The sequence below is a fragment of the Ixodes scapularis genome, unplaced genomic scaffold (assembly GCF_016920785.2).
Source record: "Ixodes scapularis isolate PalLabHiFi unplaced genomic scaffold, ASM1692078v2 PGA_scaffold18__7_contigs__length_3171195, whole genome shotgun sequence".
NCBI classification, from domain to species: domain Eukaryota; kingdom Metazoa; phylum Arthropoda; class Arachnida; order Ixodida; family Ixodidae; genus Ixodes; species Ixodes scapularis.
The window spans coordinates 827,205-839,745 of NW_024609844.1; the positions used below are offsets into that span (position 1 = coordinate 827,205).

Genomic DNA, 12,541 nt, shown 5'->3' on the forward strand with positions numbered 1-12,541 from the left:
GTAGTGTTCAAGTTCAGCACGTCATTAAAAGAAAACGTTTTTTTTTTTTTTTTTCGCTTCACGTTCCTGGGACGTGTTTCTTTTAGCCTGTACACATTTTAATAAAAGAAACTTGTTTCGAAGTTCTGAACCTCTGAATATGCAAGAATAGAACACTTCCGACGAATTCTTGATAGTTTTTTTTTTTTTCTCCTGCTTTTTATTCCCGCATTTATTCTTTTTTTTTTTTTTTTCTTTTTGTTACTATCGGCACAGGTGTTTAGGTCGAAAAGACATAGCTTTGAACTTCCGAACCACTAAGCATGTGACGAGCAGTGCCTTCTGACAACGAGTTTCTAACAGTGACCATCTACGCAACCTTTTATGCAGTGAAGAGCGACAGTAGCTATACATATGCATAAATAATTTCAGATTAAAATAAGCTCGACCACGCCCTCTTTCCCCGTATTGTTTTCTTTAACAGTCCAAAATACCTGCAAGGGGGAAAAAAAGGCTGAAGCCCCCCCCCCCCCCCCCCCCCCCCCCCCCCCGCTACCCCTCTTTCCCCCCCGTTTTTCCTCTTCCGACGCCACTTGTATGGTAGAACGCTCCTCGACCTCGAGTTGTGTCGGCTTTTGTGCTTTTTGCGAGGCGATTCCTCCGTCCCAGAAAATAAACCTCCAGGACAATTATAAACTTCACCGGATCGGATTACTACCAGCGTGCAAGGGGGTGGCGAGGTAGTTTGCCAGGTCGCTTCCAGGTTTTTCTGAGCCTCAACCTCCTGCTCGCCCCTGGCCGTTTCGAACTGGATGAGTCTCGTAAAACAGTGTGTTCGTGCAATCACTACTGCGTGATGCAGGTTAAAGACCCCCCCCCCCCCCCCCCCCCCCCCCGGGCTGGCGGTCACAATTCTGCACTGGCAAATATTCTAGCACGTCCGGGACACTCGTGTCTCATTTAATTGCCTGACCAACTTCGCAGAATCTAGATATCACATCCTAACTTTTCTAAACTTGATTTTGTGAAAACCAGTGAGTCCTGAAAACGTTATTTGAAACTGAAACTGTAGAAAAACTTGAAAATCGGACTTCAAACTTTGAAAACTTGGATTAGAAAAAAATTCAAAATCTTCGAAGGTTTTTTTTTTTTTTTTTTTAATTTAGCGTTAAAAGAGAATCGAAACTTTCGAACTTTTCGAACTTTATGCCAAAAGAAATTCGAAATCTTCGAATTGTTCGAACTTTATGTCTATAAAAATTCGAAGCGTTCGAAGTTTTCGAATTTTTTTAACAAAGAATTTCGAAATCTTCGAATTTATCGAACCTGAAGTAAAAAAAGATTCGAAATATTCGAATTCGAAATTTTAGAAACCGTGAAAGCTTCGAAATTTTCGAATTCGAAACTCCGCTGTGGACAAAAGTTGCGAATTTTTCGAAATCGAACCTCGGTCGGTACGAAAATATCGAAATTTTTCGAATCGAACCTCAGTTCGCTTCGCAAATATCGAAACCTTTCGAAATCGAACCTAGGGTGGTTCGCGACATCCCTAAAAGTAACGCACGTTACTTTTGCCTTAGTTTTTATTTATAAATTGACGGTAACAGGGCTTTTGTTTTATTTTGGCGACAGCGTGTTTCGACCTTGGGATGACAAGCGGGGGTTGGGGTTTTTCTAACGCGGAAATGTTTGCGTGGGAAAAAGGGAGGGAAAATTTAGAAAATATCTAGATTTAGAAAAGTAATGACTACGGCACTACATTACTGAAAAAAGAAGGGCGCTACCGGTAACGACGTTACTTGTAACACGTTACCGCCAACACTGTGCAGCAGCGACCGCGGCGGCTTGACTTCCCTTCCGCACTTGGTTAGCAGAACGTGCAAGCCACCACAGCTGCCGCACCATGGGGCTGCCAGAATCGAGTCTTAAACGATCGCCTGTAGACATTTACAGGCATTACAATTGAACCTTTTTAACATCTCAAATGAACGAATACCTACTTTAGGCTGCACCGGCATAATGTAGGTATCCTGGACCATGTTCATCTAGGCACTCAAAGTTCATGTTCAGAACAATAAAAGCAGCGCCGACTTTTCCTGCTCTGTTGTGTCATCCCAACCATAGAGATCGTACATACTAACTCTAGAGGAAAAGGTCCGCCATTTTCCCATGCATTCTGGCAGCCGCAAGCGGCGGAGCATGCTGCCCGACACATTGTTACCGACTGCCTCCGATTTCGCAAATATAATGATATCATCAGAGCAGTTTCATGAACTTCAACAATCCGCAAACTTACCGGTGGAAAGATATTCGCGTTCCTTTCGAAGCTTTCTTTTTGCATAGCGCGCAGATGTACGGCCTCCCGTCAAAACTGAACTAAACCAGATAACCGTCCTCGCGGGCGGGGCGCGAGTGGGCGCGCCCCAGGAATACGAAACCGAGCAAACACCAGATTTCCGAGATTTCAACAGAAGGGAAGTTAATGCAGCGTAATGAGTACACTGCTTTCTATAAGCGTTAGAATAGCTCAGAATTCAGTTTACAACGTTAAATTATCACTGTTTATATTGCTGAGCGTTTTCAGTCTTCGCAATTACCATTGGCGACTGGTCTTTCAGCTGGCAACATTGGTTTCTTTCTCTCGTGTTCTGTCGCTCTCTTTCGCGTCTTTCACTCGGGACCCAGGATGTCGGCGCACGGGTTTTGCCACTCCTCCTCACCCACCTTTAACCCCCTGATCCCAACAGACTTGATCGAAGCATACTCTGGCGACAAAGTGGATACCTTCGACCGTGACAGCCGCAGGATTGACACCTCTACCCAGACCAACAATTCAGGCCCACTCAAGCAGCAAACGCACCGACGACCGGACAAGCACCCGTGCCGCTTCTGTCCTTACTCATGCTCTTCCGCAGCGGATGTCGCCGTCCACGAGAGGACACACACTGGCGAGAGGCCCTTCAGTTGCGATGCCTGCAAGAAAACGTTCGTGCGGAAGTCTGACTTGACAGCTCACGATAGAATTCACACCGGAGAGAAGCCGTTCAAGTGCAACACGTGCAGCAGGGCGTTTAATCAGAAAGGCAGTTTGGCGGTTCATGAAAGAATTCACACGGGAGAGAAGCCGTACAGGTGCGAGACCTGTGGTAGAGCATTTGCGGCTTATAGCAGTTTAGACACTCATCGGAAGATACATCGCAAGTGATCGAAGCAGCAACGTGCATCACAGTTGTGGAGGGGGTTTAAACGAAATACTCGAGCACCGACGCATGTTCATTTCGTTTGGCGATAGACCTGCAGGAGTTCTACTCGTGAGCAGTGCAGTTTTCGAATTGTTCGAAAATATTTCAGCCTATTATGTATCCTGCAAGCACAGATTAAATTGTGAATTTACCTTAGAGGAAGCGACCCTGATTCTTTTTTGTACTCGAAAAAATAATTACTTGAAGCCTAGTATTTTTATTCATCTAGAGTCATTAATCTCGTGCTGCACCTGGAGCCTCCGGGTTCTCTGTAGGGCCACTTGTGTTCTTTACCAGTTGGCCTACTGATGACCATAAATATACTAATTAATAAAATAATTAATGTCTTTCAATAGCAGCAATCTTGGATATTGCAAAAGTTAAGAAAGTTTTAAGATGTAAAAATAAAATTATATTCTAAATTATTTCACACACCAAGCTGGAAACGAATGCTTTACTCATAAGACAGCAACAGAATATATATTACTCGAAGATTTAGAAATGCAGTGCTATTTCCTATCTCATTTCTTAATATTCTTCGTCTTTTTTTTCATTTTGACCGGTGTCAGTTGCTGAATTCCCATAACATCATTCAATGTGCTTGCTACATGAAATACTTGTATGTATGTCTTTCTTTTGCGTGATTTTATTATTCTGTTTTTTTTTTCACGTTCATGAAAACGGTTTTGATAATTTAGGATATTCGTACTTTTAGTGCTATTTATTTGGTATTCATGTAATCTCACTGGGATTCGTCAGGCCCTTATTTATTTGAGCTTCTTTTTGTAGTAGACGGATCATATATATTTGTTTTACTAAAGGCGTAATTAACTCCACTGTGTATAATCATGTATTTAAACACTGTATCGTTGTAATTCATCTAAATATATCTTAATCTACGCTGACTGTACAGTGGTTGTCACTATATCCTGATGCGCCAGAATCGCTGCAAGTGGAGTTCTATTCCAAAATGTATAAAATATTTGTTTTGACATAAAGAGCGTGTTTCAGGGGAAACGGGCAAACTCGTTACTGCAAAAACTACTCACCGCACAATAAAGAAGCCTGATGCCGTATTGGTCTGTGTCAAAGTGATATTGTTAGAGTTTAATATAATTGGATAATTAATGAATTCCGAGTTCTTAAAATATTAAATAATAGTTTTAAAGGCATGGTTTCCATTATAGTGTCGTTCGGCATCGTCGTGAACTACTTAATACACCCACGTTACAATGGTATGAGGCATTTGAAACGAGTCAAAATTACTTACCCAAATAGATTGAACGCTAAAAATGTTTCTTTGATGGCAGGTGCAAAGGGCCAAAGCTGGCAGGGCGGTGGAAGCTACGAGCCCGTTGGACCACTCAAACGTCGATCTTTCCCCGCATGCCCACCCTACCAGCCATATCCACGCAGAGGGCGCTGTCAGGCGATGAAATGGAGGCGGTTGTCTGGTCCGGCAAACGTGTAGCTCGCACCGCTCTGTCAGCTTCAAGGGGCGGTGCAACGATATTGAGTATTGGGCTTTCTGGCACCTGTGGGGCCCAAGCACCAATGTGCCCGTTAAAAAAAAAATCAACGAAATAGCAAAAATTAACGGGTTAATAAGATTCGTTATCGTCCTAGAAACGTCACTATATACCGTTACGGTTACTTTCAAAAGAGAACGAACGTCACTTTGGCGCCAATTTGAATTGCATTATAACTTGACAGCGAAAGGCCGAGGATATGAACTTCGAGAACAGTTCAGCTTCTACGGAGTAATTTCTTTGTGTTATTAGTTTGTAAGATTTGTTGCATATGGTTCATTATTTTGAAATCTGGTTTTATAGACTGTGCTCTCTCATTTTCTCTTTCTTTCGCAAATAATTTAGTAATTTTTTGCTATCAATACACTTCAACTGAATAAAACACTGGTTTGAACAAAAACGTCACTACGTGTCTACAAATCCCCCCCCCCCCCCCCTTTTTTTCTGAACGGATACACCTTTGGGAGTACCTATGGCTGTTCCAAAGAAAAGGGGGTGTAATGTGTTATAATACAGCCAACACTAACCTTCAAGAAAAATTGGAGGCGCACGAAGCTGGAATTAGAGAACCTCCACTGACACACAGAGTAATGACAAGAAAAGCAACAAATTGCTAGAAGAAAATAACTTGAGTGCTTTTCTTTTTATTATTTGTGTTTTCGCGTATTTTTGTGGATTATCTCTTAGGGACCAAATACGTAATCCGCGAACGTGAACAGCATTGTGGCCGCTTCCCCACGAGCTATTAGTTGACCCAAATAATAAAAAAAAAGGACTAAACAAGCTCGTAAAACTTATAAAAGAAAACATTGTGACAAGAAAACCCTTCTGAAAAGAAAAAAAAGGACACGTTGCTACGCTTGCGGCTCAGGTCGGTGCTGTCGTCGGCGAGTTGCAAGTCCCTTGAAGCAGGGACAACGAAACGATCAGAAGTCGATGGTAGTTGGCGCTCAAGAGGGTTAGTTTGTGTGAGCTCTATATGCTGAGCCTAGCAAAGATCCGCGCTTTTCAAAACTGCCATCCGTCTTGTCGGTATTGACAGATCGTTTCATTGACAAGCAATGTTTTATCGACAGATCGTTTCATCGGCAGTGTCTTTTTCTCGACAGAGCCTTAGAAATCGACTTTTTTGTGGCATTTATGTCGCAGACTTGTGAAGAGGGCTTCAGGAGCCTCATCAACGCAGCGGTGGCACATTCTCCCCATTGCAAAGCCTTACTTAACGATCGGCGGTTCCACTAGGTGGGATGCCTACTCGAGCCTGAGATTAAATTAAAACTCCCTGAGCGAAGCCGAAGTTGCCTTCACGGTGCATGACGGGCGCACGACTATGCCTTCGATGCCCAATCGGGCGTCGTAGTAGTAGTCGATTTAACGAGCAGCGGGGAAATGTTGTCGATAAGTCGCGGGTCGATGAAAAGTTGTCAATGCCCTAGAGCAAGGAGCTCGCGCTTCTAGCCTTTCCTGCGGTACATCATAAGGTGAAACAGAGTATTATCAACTCAGGCTGAGCACTCGTCCGTGCTGTCACACGGGCGGTACATCAGAATGCCCCCACAATTCCGTGAGCCATGCGAGGTCACGTGGGGTCCGAGTGACGCATTTTAGGAATTTCTGGAAGGGTCTATTCGTAGCGGAGCGAGAGGCCTGCTTGTTTTTCATGCTCTGAAATAAATAATGCATCATCTGGGGTGACGAGTCGAAGCAGTCACTTGTCTATACCGGAGGTTGTGAGGGCGCCGGGAAGAGGATCACTGTAACGTCGCGAAGCGGTGAGGCTCAGACGAGCAACGTTCCAACGAACAACGAACGTATTTAATGGCGCCCACGAGGACCTTATTCCAACATGCTATATGATTGGTGCCTGGGTTGCCAGACCAACCAGCAGGCTCTGCCGTTGCACCCCCGGTAAGGCTGAAACAATAGTCACGGCTGTTGGTAAAAAACTTGGTCACACGCGTAGTGTCCCTTTCCACTTTGTTGAAGTCCTCGGGGGTAGGAAGGAGGTGCCGTCTGTTCCTTCGTTGCGTTCTGCCGCACTCAGAGATGACCCCATAGGATTTAGGCGCCACTCGGTCTTGGACTTTTTTTTTTTTATTTTAACGATTTGTACGCCGTCCTCGGCCACGCTGTAAAAACAAAAGTGTAAAAAAATTAAAAAAAACAACAGAACTCGTCTGTAAATTGCTGTAAAGCTCTGTTTCCTGTTTCTAATTTTTTTTTATTTAACATTCATTTTCTGTTTTCCACTAAAAAACAATTTATGTAAAGTCACAAGTTCTGTGAAAGCAGTTACGAGAAACGCCCATCACGAAAACTTATGTAAAATCACAAGTTCCGTTAAATCACGCAAAGAAACTAACGGGGAACATAATTTCTGCAAGCTTGCAAGTTTTATGACACCGATTATTGCTAAAGCTCAAGAGTATAGATATCCTCTGTTTTAGTTACGTAAGTTTACATTTTCTCTCGTTTCTTTCTTTTACAACTATTAGATACAATATTCGAAGATGAAACAGGGCATAGGCAAAATATGACCACACTGCTGATATACTGCCACGCGACACCTGTGCTACTGGGCATCACAGCTAGTGAAGTATGTATGTTGCTAGGGTAGTTAGGTGTATTTTAATACAGTTGCTACTATGTACACTTTACCGCATAGATGCGTATGCGAAAATGAAAATGAAATACGAACAGAGGAGCGCGTGGCTCGCGGTACAGGCTGCCCCGCCTGGAAGTCAGCCTGCGAAGTTTGTTAGGAGCTGAGAAGATGACTTCCAAGTTTACTCGGTTAGCTATTTTCTTCGGTTAGCCGAACATGAACGCTCCGGAACTCTAGGGCCTGGTCCGCCAAGTCTCCAGGTGCGCACCAGACGGCAAAGTTGAACATTGTATCTCGAAGGGAGTGGACGTGCGTCTAGGAAGAATACCAAACCCACGAGCTATGGAAAGAGCGCCGATTGTCTATCATTCCCGCCGAATTCGGGAGTAAGGCCCTTGAGGCTATTTCGTCCGTTTTCAGTCAGCGTCAGAAGCCGTCTTTAACTAAGCTGAAGGTGAAAGGGAAGAAATGGTACAAAAGGTTAAAATTAGACAAGTTGTCACAAAGTATCGACAAAACCAAAGGGGAGTGCCTACAGATGATGTTCAGCGCTAAGACGCACAATGTTGATTGTCCGTTAAAGGCCGGCCCGCAAGCAGAGAGAAGGAACCCGACCCTCACTTTCCTTCTCGCCACTGTGAAAGGAGGAAATTGCCTCTCGTTTCCTCCTCGCCGTTTTCCGTTTTTTTTTGTTTTTTTTTTCCAGCTGCCTGGTTTTTTTTTTTTTTTTTTTTTTTTTACAAGTTTGGGGTGGAGGAAATGAAAGCTTCAAGGATTTGAAAAGATTATCCAGAAGCCAGCCGGCACACCTGCGACAAGGAGCTGAACCAACCGAGTAGCTGTTTTGAGCGAGCTTGGCACTTGCTCTTCCCGACCAGTTGCATTGGCTCTTTTTTAGCATTGGTTTGGAAGACGATTCTTTGCTGTTGTGAGAGCACAAATGCCTCGTTCTGCTCAAAGTAGTCATTGAAGTATCAATTTTAATATAAATATCTGATTCGGCACCTTTCGTTGTTTAGGCGGATTCATGGCAACAACGGGAAGTACGAGCGGCATTTTCTGTATATCAGGGATGGCGCTCCATAGACCAGTGGTTCTGAATCATCATGGTTCGTAAACCGGCAGAGGTGACGGAGGATCCCATCCGTAGTGGGTCTAGCACTTTTCGGTGTAGAGCGTTTTGCTGTAGGGCATTTCGGTCAGGACTTTTTGGTGCACAGACATTTCAGTGTACGGACTCTTTGCTGCAAAGACTTCTCGGTGTGGGACTTTTCGGTGCGCGGATATTTCGGTGCACGAACATTTTGATGCATGGACATTCGACGCTATGGTTTGCTCGCCGGTATCTCTTTTACAACGTACGAAGACACGCTTCACATCGTGTTTGCGGGTTGAGTTGATAGAGATAGTCTCCTCTATAAGGTTTTGGCTTTATTACTGTCCTGCGTGTAGGAAAGGACCCAAACAGGAAGACGTTTGAAGTCGTTTGTGTATTCAGAACAATTTTGAATATCTTCAAATGCGCTTCCTCCGCGCAATCGCCTAGCTCCGATTGTTAATAATAAATTGCGATGACCTCGCACGACAAAAAAACATTGTAATTATCACTTGTAACTCATTAGGGAATAAAGTAGGCGTGTACGGGTACAAAATAAGTGTAATCAAATCAAATATTAATTTGAAGCAAGTAAACAAGTCGAATTTCGTGAATGCTAAATCTATTTTATTTGGTATCAAATGTTTGCTCATTCTCGTACGAAAAAAACGGTGACCACAGATCATACACAGCGTATCATCTGTGGTCAACGTCTCCTTCGATGCCGTAATGATGTCGCCGGACGTAAAGAACTGCCTTACAATCGTGCTTATAAAGGGCGATTTTTTTTAACGACTAGACATTTTTCTAAAAACGACGTCGGAGTTACGCAATTGCGGTTTGTACCTTATCTGTAGTCATTAAAAACACCAAATCATTCATTTTTAAAGAGATGTAGTGCACGTGAAATGGTTCACGGCGTCCTAAAAAGCCTAATTTGGACGCGAATCGTGTTACCGCAATCCTTTCGCCCACCGCACTTCTCGCCCCTTCTACAGTAGCGTTGTCACAGCGATGCGCACGATTTGTCGCTTTGGCTTCATGGCGTTAGGCTGTGCCACGCGGAGATGGACCCCACATAAAATCAGAACTATATTTTCGCGCCAAAATTAGGAGGACGCCGTATAATAGTGTACGCGCGTTACATCTTTTTAAGAATGGACGGTTTGGTGGCTTGCGATTATGGCCAACAACTTTCTAAATACAAGATGCCGTTTTCTTTTCTAATTAAAAGGTTAATTAGCGAATTTTAGGCAATCGGTCGGTTTTAGTTGCGTTCGTTATTGAACCTAATCCTCACCTAGCCGTATAGCTCACCTACACAAACCGCAATAGCGCTAATTTTCACTGGACAATTTGGTGGCTTTCGATTACGCCCAAGAACTTTATAAATCAACTATCCCGTTCTCTTTTATAGTCAAAAAGTTCATTAACAAATGTTAGGTAATCAGTCGGTTTTTGTTGCGTTCTTTCTTGAACCCAATCTTCGCCTGGCCGTATATAGCTCACATCCACAAAACGTTAATTTTCACGTTTTTTCTAATATCTAATAAGTAAAAAAAAAAAAAAAAAAAAAAAAACCGTTGTCTATAAAACAGAAGGCAGTTCTTTTCTGATATAAATAAAGCGTGGGGCACCGCGTCTTGCATGCATCTTTTTTTTTTTTTTTTTTCCGGCCTATGAAAACAAATTCCGGGGCATTCGAAATTGAGTTTATGATAGGGCGGGCGCTTTATTACGGGGTATTTTGTCATGTTTCATAAGCTTTATTACGAGTCAGAAGGAAGCCACGCAAGCCGTATCACGTTGCAAACAGCTAATCGGGTGTTTCTCAAGCAGTTCTAGAACTTTCCAATTGACATTTTGGTTCCTAATACATCTAAAAAAGTTTGGTACTTAGTCCTAAACATTTAATTTATTAGGCATAATTAAAATACTGCAACTCTCACAAGACGTCTGCCCAAAACATAAAGTTGGTTTCATTGGCGTAAAGTCTTTCATTTTTATGCTTGGTCTTTAAAGATTCGTGAAAAGCATTCGCGACCTTATCTGTCAAGCCGCGTACGCGCACAGCGCGGCCTCCTCGGCAAGTTGTTCCCTCATCGAAGACGACAATGAATAAGAGGTAGGATCAAAATCTTATTGCCTGAAGAAAGCGCGAGTTTAAAATAATTCTAAGGGTGTCAGTTGATTTTATTTCTACTATATTCAAATTTCAACACTCGTCGCGGGCAGCATGAATGGAAGCGCTGTACTCTTGGCGCAAACCAGTGCCCAGTCAACGGTCCTACACTCAAACACGTATCACCACCCGACCTGTTTGAAAAATAAATAATATCCAGTACTTTTGGTAGAAAAGGCGAATTTTCTACTGAGCGTGATATTTTGTGGGCCCAAAAGTCCTGTAGCCGAGATCGGTAGTTCATAGCTTCAGGAAGACGAAGAACGACAGATGCATTATTTCCCGCGGAAGTACTGTTTTGACTTTGAATTCCACATAAAATTGTATATGCACAAATTGGTGGCACGATACCGAACTTGCTTGATTACTTTTCTTTTAAGGACAACATAACCAGGCATAATCTACAGATATTGGAGAATTCATTTTAATTGGCGTACAGCGCGATAGACAAGTATGGACATAAAGAACACAATAGAGCTCTGCATTTCTATCGCATTTCTTTGCGTACTTGTGGACAGTTAGTCTGCATGACTAAATTCAAAAACTGCCAAATCGTTTAAGCCTACCCCTTTTTATAGTTTTTTTCGTAGATGAATTGTGGCGAATCCCGGTTGGGTTCGATCTCGCACGTGTTCAAGGACACATTTCGGCATGATTTCCCGCTTGGTGACGACGTTGAGCTGACCGCTGTTCCGCTTCTTTTCTAAGTAGGCAAGGAACGCCAGACGCCTAAATTAGCCAAGCAGCCCCAAAACTTGCGGTAGCACACCTTCCGAACTCCTGGGTTTTTTTGGAGATGGCCTTCGCCCACCCTGACAAAGCCCCAAACAATTATGTAAGGGCTGCAGAGGCTATCTGGGCATTCCATTTCTTCATCAGCGAACAAATGCGAACAGAAGAGAATGAAAACTTCGTAATACCTGCTGTCATTTAATAAATGGCATAATATGCTACTATTGCTAGTTGCACTATTTTACGCGAAGAAAATTGTGGTTTTTCGGTTTAATCTCCGTGTTTCCCGTTCTCTTTGCTAATACGCAAGATATTTGTCGGGTGTCAAGTTTTCAGTTACATTTGTTGACAGAAACTAATTGCACGTTTGGCCACGAAGAAATTTTTTTCAAAGGCTGAGGATAGATGAAATATACCATAAACCGTTTCAGTTTTTATGGAAGTTTGTTTTTACTCTTCTTAGTAGCTTCAACGAGGCGGCCGTCACTCTAGAAAATACCTGTAGTACGAACGTATATATTATGTCTGAAATGGTCAGACTGTGTCCCTCTGACTGCAATATCTTTGACTTGTAATTACTCATGATTATTAGTTTGTACAAAAAACAAAAAACAAAACAAAAACACAATAGTGATAAAATCACAATTCAGCGTGCCGTTGTTAGAACGACAAATTTTCAACTCTCTGGGTAGAGCTCGAAGATCGGATAAAAATACCCATCTTTTTTCCTTCTGCTGTGATGTTTAAGTTCCGTTCACTCGAGATAAATATGCGGTGTTGTAGCGTGTGTGGCCGCATGCGGAAGTATCTGAATGTAAAAGTTAGTTGGTGTTGACTATCTGAGTGTTTTTTTAGAACTGCAGAAAAAGAGCAAAAGAAAAAAAATGAAGAAAAGCGAGCCAGCCCGAACCCTTCCGAACTCATATCCAGCCTGCCTAACTAATCCCTGGTGTTTGGGATTGAAGCAGAGAACCTTGAAGGGTTACAGAGATTTTGTCGGGGGGCCGGTAAGCCTATTAGCACTCGTGCGAGAAGGTCGTAAAAAGCGAGGAGGAGAATGGAGGAGGAAAGGGGAAGAGGAAAAAAAGAAAAGAGGGGGAATCTTCTGCCACGCTGAAGAAAATTTTGAGCGCCCGCCTTTAAGAGTGATAGTTTCGAAGAGACGCACATAGCAGA

The 12,541-nt window shown here is 43.0% G+C and overlaps 1 protein-coding gene across 1 annotated transcript in view; it reads left to right on the plus strand.

The window, feature by feature from the left end:
• The window catches only part of LOC120840438 (putative zinc finger protein 702), a 21,432-nt gene extending 19,487 nt beyond the window's left edge, over positions 1 to 1,945 (plus strand). The window contains exon 4 of the mRNA XM_040210977.2: positions 1,933 to 1,945. Within this exon, the coding sequence (XP_040066911.2) occupies positions 1,933 to 1,945 (13 nt within the window). The remainder of the gene's footprint in view (positions 1 to 1,932) is intronic.
• Positions 1,946 to 12,541: the final 10,596 nt, after the last annotated feature.